Source organism: Chinchilla lanigera, unplaced genomic scaffold (assembly GCF_000276665.1).
Source record: "Chinchilla lanigera isolate Chin_1 unplaced genomic scaffold, ChiLan1.0 scaffold00005, whole genome shotgun sequence".
NCBI lineage: Eukaryota > Metazoa > Chordata > Mammalia > Rodentia > Chinchillidae > Chinchilla > Chinchilla lanigera.
The window spans coordinates 11,964,802-11,988,080 of record NW_004955406.1 but is presented as its reverse complement, the minus strand read 5'-3'; the positions used below and the strand labels follow the sequence as shown (position 1 = coordinate 11,988,080).

The window sequence follows — 23,279 nt, the reverse complement described above, 5'->3', positions numbered from 1 at the left end:
CCAACAGCCTTCCTCAGTTCTCAACAGCCTCTTCTCAGCTTCCAACGGCTTTTCTTCTCCAGGTCTGCCTCTTATGCTGCTGGCAATAGTCCCCAGGTGGGCCTCCCACACCCAGCACCATGCTTACTCAGTTCAGCTGGGGGTTATAAGTTGACCACCGGTTGTCAATCCACCACACTAGTATATAGTGTTGGGGTCTTTGAGAGTCCTTGCCGCCAGAATAGTATTTGTCCTTCTTACCTGGGTTCTGAACAATTTATAAGATAAAGCAGGATAAAAACTGAGTCAAGAATATTCATTTTATTATCGATAGAGGTCAAGATAAAAATATATGGGTCTGCTAGCTAACCCTCAGGATTAGGAGACTTCCTCATCCTGGGCCTGGAGCCGAGCATGGGCTACTCGTGAGCAGGCTCGTAGTCACAAGAATGACAGTGGGATGTGTGGCAGTAGTTAATCTTCCCAGTTTACCAGGCAGATAATCGCTGCACCTGCCCAGACACAGAAGCAGCGTGAGTCAAGGGTGGAGAAAGGCCCAGGCTACCCTCAGAGATGCTGCTCCAGGAAGGGTGCACTGGGAGGGGAGGTACACAGGATCCAAATGGGGACAGGTCTGTTTCACATGGAGAGAAGCAGAGCCCATGCAGACCGCTCCCAACTACAAACAATATTGTAAGGGAAGTTTCTTCTTTGAAAAAGTAAGTGTTTAATCTCTATTGGGTAGGTTAGAACTTGTGGAATACATGGAAATTACCTTCTCTCTCTCTCTCTCTCTCTCTCTCTGTGTGTATATATACATATATATATATATATGCATATATATATATTTAGAAGCCTTGTTGGCCTAGGGCAACTCAGTTCAACTTGATGAGTGGCCTTACTGGACTGCCTTTGCATCAGTCTACTTTTTATTCGTGCCTTCGAAGAGTGTGAAACCTAGAAGATACGTGGAGAAACAATCACAAGGAGACGTCCTTAGCTGAGAATTCACATCTGTATTTCAAAAGGTAAAAGACTGTGTAGTACAGCAAATTTCTATCTTGGAGTTAATCTCGCCCACATTTAAAAAGTGAAGATTTACAGAGAAGTAGCAGAGAGGCAAGTAGGATAGGTGCCCCCAAGACTTTCAAGTAACGTGACATGGAGGCAGGCTTGGGAGAATTGGCAACAATTCGAGTTTTTAAAGGTTTCAGAGTCCTGTCCCACTGGGTCAGGATGGCGTTTCTGGCCCCATCCCATCTTCCAGGGCCCACTAGGCGGTACTGGTAAGGGGTACATGGCCCAAAGAACACTTCCCAGGCTAGTCTGGGATCCTTGAGGAGCAGAAATGGGACGTTGGGCTTTGCGCCTATGCATGCAGCCAGTTCATCCATGTAGCAGATGTAGTTGAGTTTGTCTTGACTCGTGTCTTTAATCACACCCCTGTGAGGAAGAAAACGGATGACTATTATCAATCCTCTGCTGCCCTGCATTTCTCGTTATAAGCTCCACCCTTCCCCGCCATCTTATTACTTCATTTTCACAGTCAAACTATGTTTGGGAATGTGTTTTTGTGTTAGAAAGAACAAAGAAAAAGAATCACCTACTGAGGGTATGTGTGAGAGGAATTAACTTGTGAAAGGAGGTGGCTGGGAGAGAAACTTTCAGTTCTCCAATTTGATGTGACGGTTAAATCTGGTTAGCCCAGTACTGAACACCGGGTCTTGGCAGCGGTCTTCAACAGCCCAGACGCAATAGCTGTTGATGAACGGACAGGGTCAGAAAGCGCCGCACATGTGACACCTGCGTTTTGAAACTGATGTTAGTTGTGGGTCAAGCGCTCCATACCTGGCAGGACTAACCTGGACACAAATATGAGCATCGTGTATATGAAGCCTTTCCTTATAACTATATCCCTTAGTAAATTTTTTTGGTGTCTTAAAAGTCATTCAATAAATAAATGAACAAACAAGTAAACAAAACATGTCAGGCCATTCTATATGCCAGGTTCGAACAGTGAACCAAACACAGTCATCCTTGCTGTGAGAGTTTACACTGTATGGGAGGAAAGCAAAAGACTAGGAAAAGCCCAAATAGATATATCACGTGATCAACAAATCCGGTATTATGAGCGATATAAAGGCGAGTCAGGCGCTGGGGATTTAGCTCAGCGGCACAGCGCCTGTCTGGCAAGCGTAAGGTCGTGAATTCGGTTCCTGGTACCGGAGAAAAAAAACCAAAAAAAAAAAAAAAAGGTCGTGGGTTCCCCTTTTCTATAACATTGTCAGGGAAAGCCTCTTACAGGGGTGACATTTGAATAGTGTGAGCAAGCAGATGCTTGGGGAACACCCCCAGACTAAGTGCAGAGGCTCCAAGGGTGATGCTTGGCCTGTAGGAGGAGCGGGGAGGCTAGCGTGCCTGAGGCAGTGCGGGCGAGTGGAGGACAGTAGATAGTGAGGGTGATGAGGGCATACAGAGAGCTGGGGGCCGGGGGAGCTGCGGAAGCTGGAGGGAGGCTTCTGAGAGAGCACGATGCAACTGCAGGACTTTGAACAGGGAGCACCTTGGCGCAGCACGCCCTTGTGGCTGTGCGGAGACTGCAGAAGGGACAGAGGGCAAAGTGTGAGACGCATAAGAGGCAGCAGCGAGTGTCCTGATAGCCTGGTCTCAGCTGGGAGCAGTCGGGGTCCTGAGACGTGTTTGAATTCTGGGTCTATCGGAATGTAGGAGCCGACAGTGTTTGCTGATGTGGAAGAAAAAGTGGGAAAAAGGAATGATAGCTATTAGCTGCGATGGGGAAAACAAAGTCTCAGACTGGTTGCGCTGAGAGAGGGTGTTAGAGTTTTTGGCTCACATTGTGCTTGCGGGCCGGCTAATCCGGAGACTCCAGCAGGGGGATCACTTGAGCATAGTTCAAAGTTAGCCTACGCAACACAGTGCGATTCCAACTCAAAAATAACAGTAAGAAAAAGAGAAAGAAAGAGGTCATTTTCAGGCATGTTGAGTTTGAGATACCAATTACAGATCGAAGTGGAAATATCCAGGGAGAGTAGAAGTAGAAGTCTGGCTCTGGGAGATGTGGGCTAGAGACACATTTGAGAGCCACAGTATGTGCTGGTGTCAGAGCCACAGGCCTGGATGAAGCCATGGAGGTGCGAGTGCAAACAGACGTGAGATCAAAGGCTGGGGCTCACCAGGTTTTAGGAGGGAGGACGAGGAGACACCAAGAGATACAGGGAAAGACCAGCCTTTGAGTGGGGAGAGGACAGTTAGAATGACTTCTGGGGTCACATGAATGAACGCAGGATTCTCATCTGTAGGGGGCCAGGCTGTGTGTCTCACCGAGAAGTTCTGGTGCCTCCTCTGATGTGCCTAAAACCTGGTGACAGAGTTAGGGTGGAAAATACTCTTCTGACTCAACGAATAGTTGTTTCCAACTTCCACACTGCTTCTCTAGGAACGGCTTTTATGCTGCGAACCTGTTTTTTTTTTTTTTTTAACAATTTATTAGTAAGTTCTCTCTGTCACATGCTGTATGTTGTACCTTTTAATGAGCTGCTCCTTTCTAGCCGCCTCGGCCATCAGTTTGTGGGATGGCGGTATCTTACAGAGCCCTATGAGAAAAGTCAGAAGGTCAGAAACACAAAAGCTGTACATAGTTTCTAATTTGTTTCTTCTTTTTTTTTTTTTTTTGGAGACAGGGTCTCGCTATGCAGTTCAGGCTGGCCTTGAGCTCACTTTGTAGCCCAGGCTGGTCTTGAACTTGCAATGATCCTCCTGCCTCAGCCTCCTGAGTGCTAGGTAAATTTTCTTTTTTAATTCCCTCCATCTTCTTATTTCTGATCTCTTACTGCTTGCTCCAACCTCAGAACGAAGCTTAGAGTGGAACTGGAGTGTATGGGTAATTTTCTAGAGCTAAAACTTCTTTCCAATCTCACTGAACCAGGGAACACTACTGCCAGATGGTAGGATGGATACCTGATGGCCTGGCCCTTGGTCTGTGCCTCAGGTATCGAAGGGGCCAGGCATGGTGTTGATCTTACAGTCTCTGTCCTCTGAGTCGCTGCTGTGGGGACCCATTTCTTCTAAATCTCCCACCTGGACAGTCTCAGCACTTGGCTTTTGCTTTGAAAATCCTAAACTTTGTTCCTTTCTTAACAGATAGGACTTTGGCCTTTCTCTGCAGACGCTCAGCTGCTCCCGAGTCTAAAATCCCGTTCTGCCCTTTGGGTTCCTGGCAACCCCACACACCCTCTTATAATGTGAACCCTCGTCCTCTCGCTTGCCCTACTTCCCCTGGGCCACTTGTGGCCTTGCTAGTCCATTGTATTCCCTCGCTCAGTCTAGCTTGTCTTGCTTTGCCAGGTACCATGTGCCAACCCCAGGCATGGGTTTATTATCCACAGGGGACAGGTCTGACTCAGCACTAGGGTGGACTTTCAACTAGGGTCAATTTATCCTGTAACAAGCCAGCAAGGCTCGGTTCCTACCGTGCCTCTTAGAAGGTCTTTGGTGAAGCCTGCAATTACTCATATGGTGTGATCTAATCAAGTTTTGTTTTGTCAGTTTTATCATTCTAATAAATATGTTGGAGTTCATTATAAAATACTCACTAAAGCCAGGTACTTAAAAGTCTTCTGTGATTGTAAGGTAATGAGAGGGTGCTGTGAAAGCTCTGTAATTGGCCTTAAGGAAATAAATAATTTCTGATAATTTAATGACAGGGTGAGAATTTTCTTCTGTAATGTAAATAAATTGAAGATCTCCTCAATACTTCCTCTCCCCTTCCCTATTCAAATACTATATTTGTGAATGTAGGAGAACATAGATTTTTAAGGACAGTTGATATCTATTACATTTGTGCAGTAGGATAGAATTCAACACTACTTAGTACTGTCTTAATGTTATTCATAAGTTTTTGGTGATTATTTTTATTCACTGAAGTCAGCTGGTTGGCTCAATTTTGAATGCTGTTTATATTTAAAAATAATATAACTGCAATTCTTTAAAATATCTACTAATCTAAAATATACCCTACTTTAGAAAATATGATAGGAGGGGCTGGGGATAAAGCTCAGAAGCACAGTGCCTTGCTTGGCAAGCTTGAGGTCCTGAGTTAGATTTCCAGTACACACACACACACACACACACACACACACACACACACACACACAATATGATAGGGTTGGCAATAGTAAGAGCAGCAGGAGCACTTTCTGAGTGTTTACTATGTCTCTAGTAGTTTCCTATTTAATTTACAGACATTCCCTGTTTTATAAAATTTTTGAGAAAGAGCGTTTGTTATCCTCATTCTACAGATGAAGTGACTGACATTTAATGAGGTCCTCACAAAACTACTGAGTGTCAAAGCTGGGAGTTGGACCATACTAGGTGACTCCAGCACCCGGGCTCTTGTAGTAATAACTGACAACATGCAGTGTCTAGTTTCTGAAATATTTTTATGTGCATTTCTTTTAAAGGTTTTTATCTGTTCCTATGTAAATTTTACTCACACTGTGCATCTTTCCAATATCTTTTTTAGAAGCACTATAAAGTTCTACTAGTAGTAATAAATGGAAAGACTTCTGAGTAAATGGTCTAGACTAGAACAGAACATGGTCTTGAAGCTTGAACATGAATATATTCAGTTAATTTGAAAAATTTGATCTTATTGTGTTGCCCAAATTTATCCTATCTACAGAATAAAAAGTCTCTTCTACTGAGTCAGCTGGAGTAACATTTACACACCCATTATAATGTTACATATACATAAAATTAATTGCTCATTAAAATTTTCCTAATAGTCTATATTACCTTAGCTCACATCTGTTTTATTTTAGCTAAATGGCAGGGCAGTAACTGTAACATTCAGTTGCTCAGATAGAGTTTTCACCAGAGTCAAGTTACCTTTGAAGACTCTTGTGGCCCATCGTGCTTGGAGCTCTGTACCTGCTAAGATGGACCCAGTAAGGCTGATAAGGCCAATGATGGCTAAGGTTGGTTTTTCCAGAGTTGGGGGAAAGACCCGCTTGTACAGGAACATCTTTTTTGTACAAAGACTTTTGAGAGGTTCTTCAAGAAAGGGAAAAGAAAATGTATATCCTGTAGCGAAGATCACAATATCGACATTTGCTTCCACTGTCCCGTCCTCAAAGACAGCAGAGGTCTCTGTAAACTCCTTCACGCTGGTTTTCACAGTGACTGTCCCACAGAGGATGCAGGTTGGCAACTCGTCATTCACAATAACTTTCTTCTTTTTCCTGTAACACAGAGGGAAAATATATTCACTGTAGTTATTATATCTATGAGATACTTTAGCAAGTTATTCATTCAGTTGAGGAAATTATCTACCAAGCCAAAAAAAATGAATTGACCAAGGTCTGATTCAAAGTTGTCTACCTGACTTCCTCTGTTCTTGTTTTCTTGCTCCCAGTAGAAGGCATGTAGAAAATGACCCTACTCTTTCCTGACTCGATTTACAATTATGCTTCTCTTGGAATTGATTTGGGACAATGCTTTTCTGAAAGTTGTAGGCTGAGCGTATACAACAAAGCATTTGATGGTGAATTTAGGGTTTCACATCATCTGGGCCTCTAGAAATGGCATTAATAAAAGAGGGAATTAGCAAGAAATTCTTTGAACAAAAATTAAAGAACTGAACCTATTTACACGGCTAAATATGTTCACTGTCAGTATCATTTTATCTACAGTATATCTAATCACATTATGATTAGTATTAGAGATATAGTCTCTATAAAATTTACATGTCAAATATACTTTGCCACAAGTTTTTCTTGTAAGTTGAAATATATCTTGCCAAAGAATATTTAGGTGGCATATAATAAAAATCACACCTAATGACATTTTATCCATCAAAGTTTTCCTTTTCCTTTCCAGTTTACAACTCTATACAGAGTTAAATTAAAATAGACCATTTCAGGAATTCTTATTATATATTCATACCTCTAACCACCCAGCTAAAATAGACATTTATTGTAGGTTAGGGAGACCTGATCATCTGCACTCACTGATGCTACAGTGTGATTGTATTTCTAGATGGTAGCAATTTCAAGATTCTTTCAGGCCAATTTACATTTCCTGATTGTCAGGGTGATAGTGAATGATATTCTCTTTCATTTTCTTCTAGCCTTATGAATTAGTATTTATGTTAATAGACAGAGAATGATTCTATTTGAAGAACTGCTGTGCTCTTGAATGGACATTGGTTCTAGGGAAACAAGTTTACAAGGGGAGAGACAAAGGTCATATTACAACTACAGAAAATTCTGAGTTCTGAATAATATGGAAAAGGAAATGTGGATTAAAAAATTCCCATGAGATATGCAAATCAAACTTCAATGAAATGTCATCTCACTCCATGTTGAATGGCTATATAAAAAAGAAAACAAATAAATATAGCAAATTCTGCTAAGGACAGGAGAAAAGAGAATTTTTATAGATTATTGGTGGGAATGTAAATTAGCCATTAGGGAGAACAGTATAGAAGAATCTCAGAAATCTAAAACTGGATCTCCATATGACCCAGCAACTTTGCTTTTGAGTACATATCTAAAGGAAATCAAATCTCTGTACCAAAGTGATATCTGCATTCCCACGTTTATTATATAAGCCTAGGTGCCCATTAAAGGATGGATAGATGAAGAAAAGTTTGGTGTATACACATAATAGAGCATTTTCAGTCATAAAGAAGAATGAAATCCTGTCATTTGCAGCAGAATAGATGGAACTGGAGGACGTTATATTAAGTGAAATAAACCAGGAACAGAAAGACAAGTACTACATGTTGTTTCTCATATACAGAAGCTAAAAGTTGAATACTGAGTACTGGAAAGTGGGAAGGGTATGCGTATGAGGGGAATGTAGAAAAAATTGGCTGGATTTGATCAATGCATTCATGGAAGTATCACACCGGACCCCACTAATATGTACAACTAATGTATGTTAATAAAAAATTAAAACTTCCCATAAAAGATAAACTTTACCCCTTTGTAATACTTAATCCATAATTCTCATGGTTAAATCTTTTATTCATATGTCTCTCTTGTATCCAGTTTAGGAGGCATGCAGGCATAACTTGAGCAAACAAATTACTGCATCTTCTTGTTGTCATCATATTAAGAGGGTAGCCCCCATCTGAAGAGCGGCCATGGACCCAGGTGCCAGTTCTAGTACTAAGAGATACCTAAGTAAGGAAGGAAGGGTAAATACAGGTCTGTTACTGTGTGCTGTCTGTCTTTGATGATTTTTAAATGTTCTTATAACATTCTGGTTTTCTAACAACAGAGAATTTTTATGTATTTGTTTATAGATTCATATAGATACATATGTTGCTGCTATTGTTTGAAAAAACACTTTTCTTGATTTATATATGTTAATTATTTTCATTATGTTTATAGAATTATATAAACAAAGTTATAATATTTGTTGGTATATGTATCGATCTAGTGGTTCCTAATGTAATATTGAATTTAAAACAAAGATTAAGAAAATCAATTTTACCTGAATTAATTACAAACCTATTTTTTCTGGAGCTAATTATGGTCCTTTAATGTATGCTAAAGTCAGTTGTCAATTTTATGTTTGGGCTTCCTGAACTCATTATGTACATGTCTTGGTCAATTAAAGGTTGCTTTTATATTGAGGTATAAATTTGATTTCTAAGAGAAAACTTGCAGACATTTGGAAAACAACTTCTCTTTTTAAAAAAATTTTTTTTGACTAAAATGACAAAGGGTGAATGTAAAAGAAAGACAATTGTTCTGGTTGCAGCAATTTTCTATTTAGTCTTATCCTGAAGCATTTGTGAAAAATGCCATGTGGTCTGGCATTCACAAAATATTCCTATCCTCTTTTTTGGAAATAGTTTGATTGTGTAGCATGTGGTCTCTTAAGTGGCTCAAAACAGATGAAGAGAGGCTTTGAGGCATTTTCGTGTTTTTTCTTTTTTTTTTTTTCACTTACCCCACGTGAGCATAATTTAGCAATTGGCCAATGTGTTCTAGAGTCTTGAATCTCTCGGCCACCGTACACAATGACGGGAGCGGTGGCACTGATTCAGAAAGGCTGTACCTGAGCTGCTGTTCGACTGAGCTCCACTGCGATGTCTCCTCCTGTGTTGCCAAGGCCAATCACCAAGACACGTTTGCCCCGAAAGGCTTCCGGGGTCCTGTACTCTTGACTGTGCAGGATCTGCCCTTTAAACTTATGGATTCCTGCAGCGGAGAAGAGGATCTGACAATGTGAAGTGTTTAAAGTTGAGATCCCCCGGTGTATAGTGCTAGAGTCTGTGGGAAAAGGCAAGGGCTAGAAATACGGCATCGCTTTGGTTCTGGCCCCACCATTAGTTGCAGATCATGGAACAAGCGTGTGATGCTCCTCTGTCCTGAGACGCAGTGAGTTTGGATACAGATATACTATAATCTTCCTTGTTCAAAACATAGTAAATCATACCTTCTAATAAGCATTCTTGTTTTAAAACAATCAATATGGAAAATCAAACTTACTACAGATAAGAAGAAACATCACATGCACTATCATGTACCACCATCACAAGATGATTAGTTCCAGTCTTATGTTATGGTACCCCACCTATATTAAATATCATATCCAACCATGATTTCTCTCATGGCCTCTACAACCTTATATATTCAAATGTGTATTTGATATGTTCTTTAAGATATTGAATAAGCATATCAAATCATAAAAGGGAGAAAAAGTAACAATTGTAAATACGTATGCCCCCAATATCAGAGCAGCTAAATATTTCAAGCAAATATTAATAGACCTAAATGGAAAATTACACTTCAGTACAATAATTTTAGGGGACTTTAACACCTCTCTTTCATTAATGGACAGAAATTACAGACAGAAAATCAACAAAGAAATAGTAGAATTAAACTGTTCCCTACACCAAATGTATCTAGCTGGCATCTAAAGAACATTCTATCAAATAGAGTAAAAATTCTTCTCTATGTCACATGGAAATTCTCCAGGATAAATCATAAGGTAGGTAAGCAAGCAAGTTGCAGCAAATTTAAAAAACTGAAATCATATCAAGTATCTTTTTTTCTAACTATAATGCAATAAAGTTAGAAATAATAAGAAAAGCTTTGGGAACTATACAATTACATGTAAATCAAACAACTTACTCTTAAATGACCAGTGGATCAAGCAGTAAATTTAGAAGGAAATTTATAAGCCTACTGAAACAATTGAAAAGGGAAGCAGAGCATAGGAAAACCTATGGAAAAGCAGCATTGAGAATTTTATTACAAGCAACGCCTGCACCAGAAAGTGGAAAGATCTCAAAAGGACTTCTATCATTGCTCCCCAAGGAACTAGAGAAGAAGCACAGATCAAACACAAAATTAATAGAAAGAAAGAAACAACAAAGATCAGAGCAGAATTAAGTGAAAAAGAGACTTAAAAATCCTTGAAAAGATCAATGCAATGAAGGTCTTGTTTTTCAAAAATATAAGCAAAACTGACCAACAATTAGCTAGACTAAGATAAATGAAGAGATGATTCAAATAAATAATGTCCAAGATGAAAAGGAAGACATTACAAATAGATTATTCTGAACGGCTATACAGCAAAAAATTGGCTAACTTGAAAGTAATAGATAAATTCTTGGACATAGTCACCCTTCTAAGTTTGAATAAACAAGAAAACAGAACTTGATTAGAACAATACTGAGTAAGAAGATTGAATCAATAATAAAAAGTCTGTCACCAAAGAAAAGCCCAAGATACAATGGCTTCACAGCTGAATTCTATAGAACATTTATAGAATAACAATTCTTAAATTATTCAGAAAAAATGAAGAGAAGAAAATTCTTCCAAACTAATTCTATAAGGTCAATATTAACCTGATGTTAAAACCAGACAAGGACACAGCAATAATAAAAAGAAGGCTACAAACTAGAATCCCTGATGAATACAGATGCAAGAGTCCTTAATAAAATACTAGCAAACTGAATCCAACAGCACGTTAAGAATGTTATTCTCCAGGATCAAGTGAGATTCATCTCAGATACTGCAAGGATGGTTCAATGTCACAAATCAATGAAGGTGATGCAACACATCAATAGGATGAAGGATAAAACCATACATATGATCATCTAATTGGATACAGAAGAGGCATTTGATAACATCCAACACGCCCTCGTTATTAAAAACTCTGAAATAGGTATAGAAGAACATCTTAACATAATAAACCACAGAGATAACAAGGCCACAGTTTTCATCACACAGAGTGAGAACAAAGCTGAGAGCTTTTCTTTAAGTGCTGGAAACAAGACAAGGACATTCACCACTTTATTTAACATCCATACTGGAAGTCTTAGCCAGAGCAATTACACAAGAGAAAGAAATAAAGACATTCAGTATGCACAGGAGGAAGTCAAATTGTCACTGTTCATTGATAATGTGATCTTATACATGGAAACCTCAAAGATAAATGAAGTCAGCAAACTGGAGGATGCAAAATCAACAAGCAAAAATCAGTAGCATTGGTATATACTAAGAATAAATTAATTAAAAAAGAAATCAAGAAAGCAAGTCTATTTATATAATAGCTACCAAAAACACTTTACCAAGAATAAACAAAAGGTAGCAGTAGTATACTTTGCCTGCTGAGATTTCCTAAAGTCTCAGCATTAGGTCCTCATGGTCTAGTGATGGGAAAACAGCTATGCAAACTATGCCAAGTTTGCAAAGAATGTGTATGGAGAACAGTTCTTTAGCTTTGCATGACTTTGAGGGTCCAAAACGGTGAAGCTAAAATGGCTGGGAGTTGGATATTAGACAATGTGATGAAAGGAATTTTTAAAGTGCTGCGGTGTTTACTGACTCATTGATGTGCAGCGAGGTGCAAGCTGATTAAAGAAGACCACTTTTACCTTTGGAGTCTATAGTAGACTGGCATTAGGCTTCTGCTTGAAAGCCTCTGTGATTGGAACTGCATGCAAGGGATAGTGCCTGCACTGGCTGGAGAGCTTGTTCCACTGGTGTCAGGGTAGGATGCCCCGGTGAAGTGGATCAGATGATGATCATGTGGAGAGGGCTACTGTGATGTCAATTTAAAGGGATTTGTCCGGCACGGCACATGGCAGACCGTGAGACTCTGACAATAGTCAGTTTGGGACTCGTAGCACATGTTCCCCTAGAGACATTATTGCAGAAGGTGGTTATATGTTCCTGTAGCACCCAGGCCAGCAGCAAGCCTGAAGCTCAACCATCACTGATGACATCGCTTCTTGCAAAATGATGGATGGAATCTTCATGTGATTCTTAAAAGTACTTTTTGAACATGATATTCTATATACTTATGACTGATTTAAAAAGCTGTTTGATTTTTTTCTTGCAAAAGTCTGAAAGTTTTATTCTTGATAATCTTCTTATAAGTTCCTTCGGAATTTTTATTTATTAATTTATTTTTTGGTACCAGGAATTGAACTCAGGACCTTGCGTTTGTCAAGTAAGCACTTGTGCCACTGAGCTATATCCCTGGCCCTAGGTTCCTTCCGTGCCTCAAAAAAGTTTCAAAATTTCACTTACTTAATTGCCTTTACAGCCATAAGTAAGTCACAGAAGAGTAGCTTTACTATATCCTAATAATTTTCATTTGACTAATTTTATTTTCTACACCTGAATTTGAATAAATTTCTGCTTTCCAAGTAATCAATTTTGACCCCCAAAAGTGGAAGATTTGTCAGTCATTACGTTAAGAATATGCTGTTGGAGTCAAAAGTATTTTCAAAAGAGAATTTCTAAAACTCATTTTTATGGATAGCACTGATCTAAGAGGAATAATGGATTATTATTCTGGTGACTATTTTCTTTTTTTTTTTTTTTTTGAGACCGGGTCTCGCTGTGTAGTTCAGGCTGGCCTTGAGCTTACTTTGTAGCCCAGGCTGGCCTTGAACTGGCAGTGATCCTCCTGCTTCAGCTGCCCGAGTGCTGGGATTACAGGCATGTGCCACCACACCCCACTGGTGACTATTTTGAAAGACAAATATGTTTCTTTACATGTATAATTTTTGGGTTATTTCCTTTTAAAACCCCGCATCCAGCTTCCTTATTCTCCGTCTTCCTTTAAGTCTTTGAATTACTGGTTAGTCTGGATTCAACTGACTTGTCATTCAGTCTCCAAAATCAAAACCTGTGTTTTCTTTTCTTTTTTTTTTGTTTTTCTTCCGGTACCAGGGATCAAACTCATGACCTTGCGCTTGCCAAGCAGGTGCTTTTGCCACTGAGCTAAATCCCCAGCCCCTGTGTTTTATTTTCATCTACCACAGATCTTACAGTTTTGAGTCATCTTATTTTATCAGTGAACTTGAATTAAACATGCAAGATAAAGCTTAAACAATAACATTAATACAACTAGGTAATAAGATCTGAAATGTATGCAGTGCTTTGTAGATTTCAGTGTAATTTTGCAGATACTGTTCTTGACAGCGAATATAAAGTTGTGCATAATCATGGGGAAGCTTTCAACTGCAAATCAGCAAGTCTCTTCAGAAGCACCCAGAGGAGTAGGCAGGGTTTCAGGTAGGAATGACTCACCGGGGAAGGACTCCAAAGGTAAGTGGGGACTCAGGAAATGGCCAGTGCAAACCATGACAGCATCAAAGACAGCTCTGGCCTGCTTGCCCTCTGTCTCTGTGACAACAGCCCACCGCCCAGTTTCCGAGAAGTCTGGACACTTTGTCACGCTGCGCACAGTAGTCTGCAAGGAAAGGACAAACACTTGCTTTCTGCCAAAACCTTTGAACCTCACATAATGACTGGTATAGTACTTGTCTGTTTTTAAAAGTAGACCAAGTCCTACAATAGGAAGTGCATAAATATTGTTTTATCTTGCTCCATGAAAGTTAAGAAACCTGGGCAGACTGTCAAAGAGAGTAACATACAGACCAGAATCCAAGATATCTGAATCATTTCAATGGAAGAAGGAGTCAATTTTTATTCCTGGTGAGAAGGAAATGAGTTGTGATACCCTGTTACAATTTCTGTGGCTCACACGTGTAGTTACTTTTTCCCAATTTTTTTCTTTTTGTCTTTTTGAGACAGGGTCTCACTATGCAGTTCGGGCTGTCCCTGAACTCACTTTGTAGCCCAGGTTGGCCTTGACCTTGCAACAATCCTCTTGCCTCAGCCTCCCAAATGCTGGGATTACAGGAGTACGTCACCATACCTGGTTCCCAATGGGTTTCATAAACAAAATTATGTTTCCTTTCTTCCAAGAAAAATAATTTCACTCTCAATGATAGCTTAGCATTTAGAGGAGGAATCTGGAAATCCACTATTTTAATGATTTGTGAATCAAACATGAGCAGCAAGAGTAATGAGGAGACTTTATTTGCCTTATTCATGCAGCAATAAAAATCCAGAAAGATTTACTTAGTCCTGCTTCCAATGGGTTATTGAGTAGCCCCAGCGCCAATCAGTAACCTTCCACAACACACATTATCTTACCTTAAACCGAATGTATTTGAGGAGATTGAAGTGCTCAACAAATTCTTGGAGATAGTCCCAAAATTTCTCATGGCTCATGAAATTGGGATAATCTTCTTGGAATGGAAAGTCACTATAACTTGACATTTCCTTGCACACATTTGTCACTAAGGATCTGTAGACCCTGGTCATCCCATCCTTGGAATCTTCCTGTGGGGAAAGCGAAGTTAGGGCGACAGGAGGGGGAGATCTTAGGAGCTCATTCCAGCTCAGCTGGGAGGTTTTGGGGCAGAGTTGTACTTGTTATTTTACAGACGCCCAGAGAACTCAGTATTAAGTCCTCTTGGTACAACAGCAGGAGATCATTAGAGGGACTGGAATAATGAAATACAATATCTTTCTAAAACCACAGAAAGCTAATGAACTTTAATAGGTGTCCTGAAGTCTATATTACCCGTAACTGATTTCATGAGTGCAGGGTCTAAGATCCTTTTCCTTCTTCACTGTCACGCATGCTTTTTCCCCTCAAGCTCATGACAGTTTTCTCTTTGTCTTTCCTTGGGCAACTCCTTGCTGATTTTCCTGATTATTATCGATGTATATTTTCAATCCCCCTCCTCCTTACGGGCTCCTTTCCATGATACCTTAAAATACTGAAGATAAATTTTAAGAACAAACAAAACCCCTCTCGGAACCTATGTCCCCTCATGGCCCTGTTTCTCTCCATCCTATCTCAGTGTTTAGGAAAGAAGTATCATCAGCTGTTGCCTCTTTTCTCCCATGGTCTTCAACTTATTGCATGGTTTTGATCTCCATGGCTCAAAGGAAAACACAATAAAAATGTACACGCCCAAGGTTTCCACAAACTTCCTGTGGCTGAAGCCAATCTCTTTCTCCTTCCAGTCTCCTCCTTAGCTCTCGGTTTCCCCAAGAAGTTTTGCACTCGCTAGCTGATCTGCATAACGTAGTTGCTGTGCCTCAGTGCACCCTGGTCCTCTTCCACAGGACTGATTCCACCCAGTGGCAACTGTCTCTTTGTTCTTTCTACTTCCACTAGACTATAAAGAGGTCCGCTTCCTGTGTCTTGTGTACCACTGTGTCCTGGCGGAACAGTTACGTACACACTCAATGAATGGAAATTAATATTACCATTGTGGCTTTTGAAAAAATAGCATATATATGACTGGAAGAAATTACACCAAAATTTTAATCATACTGACCTGTGGGTATTATTACTATAATTTGTATTTTTCATTGTGTTTAATTTAATATTATTTTCTAAACTTTAGAAAATTTTTAGAATAGGAGACAGGCATTAAACCAACTGCAGTGTGAAGTGTAGCAGAAGCTACACAAACTAGATTCAATACCTTATTAGCACACTGAGTTTTAGTTACTTCATGAAGCTCACAGTCAATGAAAAAAAGTTTTATTTTCCCTCAAGTACACTACGGTCCTAGGGTTTTGACTATTCCTGCCTGTATACTTTAGCTTGTTTTATTTTCTTTGCCATCATTGCAAGCTTCAGCAAGCACTGTCTTTTTCACAAAAGCTTCCCTCATTCAAACAGGTGGAATGGGTGCTGATCTTCTGTTCCCCCGGAAGCATTTGGTGCTTTTCCTGCCTGGATTCCATCTCCTGACCTCTCTCATACCCTTCCACCGGGGCAGGAGCCTCCATTCCCAGTGAATACCTTGCTGCTTCTCCTAACCAGGGCCAGGCCTGGCCAGAGGCAGATGGTTTTTAACTACTTCCTGACCCATTTTCTGATGCTCAAATCACCAAACAGCTGGCCTAGCCGGGAGTACTGTCCTGTTGCTTTTATATTCTCTTTTTAAGAAGAATTGCTCAGTTCCTGAAGTCTTTCTATTCTGATATTGTAAAAGCGCTTTCCCTACCCACCAGAACTGTTAAATCTGGGGTCCTGCATCACTCTAGTTCTCTTCCTTAGTTTTTTTTTTTTTTTTTTGGATACCGGGAATCGAACTCAGGACCTTGCACTTGCCAGGCAGGTGCTTGTACCGCTGAGCTATGTCCCCAGCCCCCTACTTCTCTTCCTGAAGACCCGAACAAAGGTTTGGGGCTGGATCTCCACTCCTTGATGCTGATTTACACTCTCTCTACAGTGTCATCTACACCGTCTTCACCAGTGCTGTTCAGCTCAATGGATACGGCGCTCTGCTACTTTGTTTTATTATGTCCATGGTCCAGAAACCATCATAAACTTCCAACCCTGCGTTTATTTGTCTGTCAGACTCACCTCCTACTCTCTCTCCCTCCACACCCCCGACCATGCCCTGCCTATTCGCGCTGCTCCTCACTTATCAGACTATCGCTGCACCACGCACACGTCCGTTCCTGTGCTGCAGTGAGCCACTCCCTTCCTTGGTCACCAAGGCTGGCTGAAGCCACCTGACTGGGCAGAAACAGAGCGACTGGCCAGATTACGACTAAGGGGACAGGCGCGGGGAAGGCACGCACAGTAAACTTCCACAGTCCCCCGAAGTCGTCGCTTCTCTCAAAGCAGGTGGGCTCCAGGTCCTCATCCAAGCAGCATTTGATGGAGGACAGGCCGCTCACCCCGGCTCCAATCACCGCCACTCTCTTGGCCATGGGACGCTCTGTGAAGGGAAGGTCAAGTAGCGCTTCTTTGTATCACAAGGTTGGCACGGAGCCTGGACAGAGAGTGGGCTTGTACAGTGCTAGAAATACTCTCCTTCCATCTTTGAGTGGAGGCTGAATTACATTTTTGCTACAACGTGACCTCAGGTCCTGAGATCCAGCTGTTTTGGTTTAAGTACTGGCTTCACAACCTATTCATGACCTATAAGCTGTGCGATAGTGGACTCACTGATTTTCTTCTCTGTGCCTTGTTTTTCTCTCCAGTAAAATGGGGATGATGATAATAACAGTAATAATGACAATGATAATTACATATTTTTAAAGGATTAATCATGATGACAAAATGACTCATACATGTTGGAGGAATTTTAGATGCGTGTTTGCTATGTAGCAAGTGCTCAATTAAATGTAGCAATTATTATCATCATCTGTTCTGGTCGGTATCTTAAACTCTTGGGGATAGATTTCCCCTCAGTATTAATGAGACCTTCTGCTATCACCTTGTCTCTCTGAACTTTAGGAATTGCAGTCAGTAAAAATGTTAATTTTTATTCAACACATCCATGGTCCTAAATAATTACTGATCTTGGCCATGTCTTGCTGTACAGCAAGGACATTACATGCCCTGCGGGGCTGGGGCTCTTACCCTTGTATAGACCAAAGGCTGGCTGACTAGCACAGAGTCCCCAAGGCAAGTCACAGGGGCATTCTGGAGCAAAACGAGAGGCCAGACAGAAATGACGGTGGAGATACTTGTCAGGGGGCAATGGAGCAGGTATGTGTTGGGGGACTCAGAGCCGGTGTTTTTTTTTTTTTTAAATTTTATAATTCGGACTTCCTTAAACCTCAGTATAGCATTTGCCTGATCAGAGGGGAGACTCATTTAATTCCAGTACATCAGGTTTACGTCCTGCTGAGGCTTCTGATATGCTAAGTGGATTTATTTGTAAGCGTTGTTTTCTCCATACTGTTGCCCAGTTCAGAAGACACAAAAACAGTAGCTGGCCTCAAAGTATTTGTGTCAGAAAATATATCTACATCATTTGACTTTGTGTTTGAAGGTAGAATATTTTTCTGAGGAGAGATGTAGCTGTTTCACCCCCATGTGATTTCCGTAGTTGTGTGTCACTTATCCCAGTGGTATTTGCCTGAGGGAACCAAGAGAGCAAATATTTATTGAGAACATCATCCTTCATCATAACAGAAGGCTGCACTGCTCAGGAGAACACAGTCTATCTTGAATGTGGGATTCTGCCTCTGGCGCCAGGAGGCCATTGTGCTGTTAATTCAAGCGCCTGAGATTCTGTGGGATTCCTGTCACTAAGTCTCTTCCTTTACCTTCGCTCGGGTTGGCCGCTGCACACTTGGAAATCTGTCCCTGTGTCTTTATAGCTTTCCTCTTAATCAGATCAGATGTTCCAGGGACGGGATCTGAGTGGATTTACTGACTACGGAGGGCAAGGAGGACTTTGGAGCCCTCGGACTCCCTTAGACTCAACTGTGCTGGGGACTTGCACTGAGAAGCAGAGGCATTTTTTAGGGTTTCTGGCTCCAAAATTATCAACCATCCTGTGATATAGAAGGTTGACATGGCCGTACCGACTATTATCAATTGCCAAGTTTATACCTCTTCCTTTCAGTTTACTTGGGATCCTTTTATTTTAGAGAGCCAGGTGGTCCAGAAGGCGAATGAGCTTTACCATCATCAGAACTGGGTTTGAACTTTTTCTCTGCTACTGACTAGTTCTATGATCCTGAGAAGACTACTGAAAGTCTAGATATACTATTTGTATTACAAGAAAAATACCTGTGTATTTTTACCTAACATGTATCAGCAAGCTTGGAAACACAGGCAAGGTCCCTGTGGGTTTTCTTGAGTTGGGGAATAGGAGGTCTACCCAGTTTCTAACCTGGAAGAAATAGCCTCCCCCAACAAAAACACTGAAGTTCTAGCCACCAAGTGGAGGTTTGGAATTGGGAGATCTCTGCTGTGCCCTGCTTTTGTGATGACACAAAATAAATGGTTGCTCACTGCACTGGTAAAGGGAGACCTATGGTGAATGGAGTGGGTTGGCAGGATGCTCGCTGGGTACTTCTAAGTGAACCCTCCAAGATGATTAAGACTCAGCTACTGAACAAAAGTAATAGTGCTTTAGAAATAAAAAAAAAAAAAGAATGAAAGAGACAGTGACATCCCTTAAGAACGCTGCCATACAGAGAGAGGCCGACACGCAAGGACACACATGCTGAGACCTACGACTCAGCGTGCCCGGGGACAAATACTCACAGACTCTCTTTGGCCCTGTTTGGAGTGGGCTGTTGGAATAAAAAGGGACTGAGAAGAAGTATCTTGCCTTTAAAGACAAATGACTATACAGGCAGTAGAGACAAACTGGGAATTTGCACCTTTTGAAATCAATCCTTACTTCCGGCTCTTGAACTTCTGAATGGGAGCAACCGTGTTAAAACAAGCTTTAAATCGGTCAGGACCGGCGAAGAGCAAACCGGAAGTGGAGGGTTCTGAGTCCTCGGTTCTGCTTCCATAAACCGCTGTGTAGATTTGGGCAGATTTCTTCGTTTCTCTGTGCTACTTTTCCCACATTTATAAAATAGAGAGTTAAGGTTCTGTTTCTTCCCTTTCTAGCTTGAAAAGTTTTTTGGGGTATCTGAATAACAAGCAATTGATGCTAAACAAACATAACAGAATGAAATCATGAATTCGAAAACAGCAGGGGATAGTACAGTTCTGAAGAGTTGGGAGCATGCAAGGTGGGTGTGAGCTCTTTGTAAACTATAAAGTGTGGTGCAAATAGTAAAGTACTTTGCTGCTTAAGGTCTGCTTACATCTAGTCCCTTGGCAGAAGAGAGTCCTGATGAACTGGATCTTTTAAAATCTTTTTTTTCCTGCAGTAGTGGAGACCTTATCTATCTATCTATCTATCTATCTATGTATATCTATCTATCTATCTATCTATCTATCTATCACCTATGTATCTATATCCTCTATCTATCTATCTATCTATCTATCTATCATCAATCACTCATCAGAGACAAAGTCTTGCCAAGCTGCTAAATTGCTCAGGGCTTGAATTCTGCCATTCCTGCCTCAGCCTCCCAGTTTGTCTGGATTGCAGATGTGTGCCACCACATCCCTTTTACCTCAGGAACCCTACCCCCTCTTACCTAACTGACTTGTAGTCATTTTTGAGACCCAGAAAGACATTGACAACTGGCAAATCATACACTGTAATCAATTATGATTTGAGTTTGGAATTTAGTCCGTTAGTGTTTCTTGTCATTACCCCACTAATGCTTTTATTTTGTTATAATATTTCCTATCACTGTCTGTGGAATATTTTGGTTTTCCCAATGCCTGGAATTATTTCATTCATAAGCTGAAATCTGAATTGAATGCAGAATCAGTGAACGACCGTGAGTCTGTTATTCTCACTGACCTCTTCCTTGCAGATGAAGGAAATTTTATTCTCTTACAATTTCCCTTTGCTTCTCAACTCTTTCCTTAACTCTGTTGTTTTTACCCTAATCAAGAAGATCCAGAAAGAGAATACGTTCCTCTTCAAGGAATTCACAATCTAGGTAGAGAACCTTTACCCCTGCAGAAGCATTTTCCGGAAACATTTCAACCTTGTAAAACGCGGACACTTACCTTGTTAGCATAGAGCAGATACTCGCACTTACTTCTCCAAGCCGAAAACCCAAAGGTAGCGTTCGTCTTAAAAAAAAAAAAAAAAAAAAAAGTTTGAAATCTAGATTCCTTGGTTTGAAAGAAAAATAAACAGAATACTGGGTTTGGTCAAGGTACTTTCACTTTAAAAGCAAGACCACGCGTTCCTCCTGGCTCGCAGGTGACAGCAAGAAGTATCCTCTCTAAGGAAAAATAGTTGTGTATCAGCCTGAAACTGATACTTCCGGGATCGCCAGGCAGGGCTACAGGACGAGTTAGAATACAGCTTCCTGATTGGGAAGAAGTAACTCCTGCCCTTTCTCCCCACCCTCCTAAACGTCAGAGTGCAGGCAAAACCCCAAAGTTTAAGGCAAGCACGTGATAAGTAATGTTTTTGACATTGTGACCTGTAGAGGGCGCCAAAGCACAGGCCTCCCAGTGAGTTAGACTGACTGCTTTTGGAAGCTTCAAACCGTTGTATATCGGCCTCTTGAATCATCAGAGCAGCTGTCAAACGGGAGAAAGTAGTGTAGGTGAGCTAGTTCTTCCATGTCTGAGGTTTTCTCTTCCAAAAGTGTGACTTTAAAATTCAAGACTTATAAGCAATTGAAGCAGTATCATCCTTCAGGTTGGGTAGGCAGAGGGCGCTGGCATATTGTGTTTGAGAAAACATAAGATTATTCTTAGGTATTCACCTGGGGCACAGAAAGAAGCAGCAACAGTCAAACAATATTAAGTAGCCATCCTTTTAATATTTTCCACTAAATCCTTAGACACCAACACCGCAGGCCACCTCAGCTTTTATGTTTAGGGGTATTTTCCAGCATTGAACAGGTTCATTGAACAGTTTCTGAGCCAGAAGTCGGAAAGGCAAATGTAATAGAAAGGAAGGAAGTGACCCAGATGAGACCAGAAAGCACAACTCTGCCTCCTCAGCTAGGTAAATGCTGCAGTTCGAGAGCTTGAGCCCAATATCACAAGGCTTTAGACTCGTGCAATAGAACTTGCTAATCCAGTTTTAGCATAGAGTCTGTTGTGGGTAATGACTGACTGTTTTTTTTTGGAAAAATATTGTGGCTACAGAAGAGTTAAGGGACAGTTTTCATCAGTGAACATTGATGTGTCCCTCACTCATATTCTTAGTACTGTAGTAATACAAATTACCCCCCAGTAAGCTCTTGATACCTTCTCTTTTTCTCCTTCGTCCTTACACAATTCTTTTTGCCAAACATTTAGAGTAACCTGCAGACCTCAGGATACCATCCTGATTTCAGCATATATCACACAAGAGAAGGCATACACTCATTAAATCACAGTAGCATTACAACATATAAGAAAGTCCAAAGGCCAGGCATGGTGGCACATGCCTATAATCCCAGCACTGTGGAGGCTGAGGCTGGAGGATCATTGTGAGTTCGAGACCAGCCTGGGCTTCAAAGTGAGCTCAAGGCCAGCCTGAACTGCATAGGAAGACCCTGCCCCAAAAATAAAAAAAATAAAAAAAGAAAGTCCGTAAAAGTTTAATAGTATAATCCAATATAAACTTTACTTGCAAATTTCCCTATGGTCTCAAAAATGTCGTGGTGGTGTGGTAGAGCTGGTGTGTACAGAGAGAATGGATTCATCTCTTCCAACTCTGAGTTCAATAATATCACAAAAACTGGTAGTGATGGACATTTTTTGGGGGGTGATATTGAACCCAAGCCTTCACATGAAGCTAAAAGTTTGCCTTGAGTATCAGAGGAGACTGCCCAAGCCTTCACATGAAGCTACATCTCAGCCTCTTTTAATTTTTTAAAGTTTTGAGACAAGGTCTCACCAAGTTGCCCGACTTGGGCTCAAAATCGTGACCCTCCAGCCACCACTTTTCAGAGTGTTGGGACTGCAGGTATGTGTCACTACACCTCCTGCTGAGGGGAATAGTTACACAAATGGAAATTGACAAGCAGTACAGTTGGCTTCCCCTACGCTGAGCCAGTTGTTAAATATTTACCAGCACACAACTCCAAGGTGTACAAAAGTTTCAACTTTCTTGTGTGCTGGCCAATACTGTTACCTTTTGCTTTCCTTATTGATAATACTATCCTAACAGGTGTGGGGCGATGGATCCTTGCTTTTGACTACATTTGGCTTTGATTACATTGGCCATGACTGGTGATGAGGTGCACTTTTGCCTGGTGGGCATTTGTATGTCACCTTTGGAGAAATGCATGTTCAAGCCCCGACCTTTTTGTCTCTTGAGTCATCTCAGGAACTGCCAAAAAAGAGAAAGTTGAGGTGAGTATTTTTTTTATGTCTGTGGTCTTCTACTCCAAAAGTATAATTTTAAAGTTCAAGATTTGCAAGGAATTCAAGCAGTACCATCCTTCAGATTGAGTCAGCAGAGGGAGCTAGTAAATTGAGTTTGAAAAGGATAAAATTATTCTTAGATATTTACTGGAAGCACAAAAAAGGATGGTTATGGAAGCAGCAGTAGCCGTCATTGTTACTTTCTCCACTGAATTTGTAGAAGCTAA

The 23,279-nt window shown here is 40.8% G+C and overlaps 1 protein-coding gene across 2 annotated transcripts; it reads right to left on the bottom strand.

Moving 5' to 3' along the window:
* Window positions 1–975: 975 nt before the first annotated feature.
* Fmo4 (flavin containing monooxygenase 4) lies at window positions 976–21,036 on the bottom strand. 2 transcript variants are annotated; one of them, XM_013520621.1, is made up of 10 exons: window positions 20,902–21,036; window positions 20,746–20,811; window positions 16,938–17,077; window positions 14,478–14,666; window positions 13,566–13,728; window positions 9,070–9,284; window positions 7,983–8,182; window positions 5,887–6,239; window positions 3,524–3,593; window positions 976–1,422 (listed from the first exon to the last, which is right to left on the bottom strand). In XM_013520621.1, exons 3-10 carry the CDS (start codon window positions 17,067–17,069, stop codon window positions 1,047–1,049), a joined length of 1,698 nt encoding a protein of 565 aa, XP_013376075.1. In that variant the 5' UTR covers window positions 17,070–17,077; window positions 20,746–20,811; window positions 20,902–21,036; the 3' UTR covers window positions 976–1,046. The 2 variants fall into 2 exon arrangements, with proteins under 2 accessions (XP_013376075.1, XP_013376079.1); XM_013520625.1 differs by having other exon boundaries at window positions 9,070–9,212; window positions 20,746–21,036.
* Window positions 21,037–23,279: the final 2,243 nt, after the last annotated feature.

What these genes read in the sequence shown, in the direction of transcription:
- Fmo4 (XM_013520621.1), bottom strand. Translation starts at nt 17,069, where the DNA reads ATGGCCAAGAGAGTGGCGGTGATTGGAGCCGGGGTGAGCGGCCTGTCC. An exon ending in GGCCACAAGAGTCTTCAAAG is followed by an intron (nt 3,594 to 5,886) that starts GTAACTTGACTC and finishes CTTTTCTCATAG; the next exon opens with GGCTCTGTAAGATACCGCCA. An exon ending in AAGGAGCAGCTCATTAAAAG is followed by an intron (nt 1,423 to 3,523) that starts GTACAACATACA and finishes TCTTCCTCACAG; the next exon opens with GGGTGTGATTAAAGACACGA.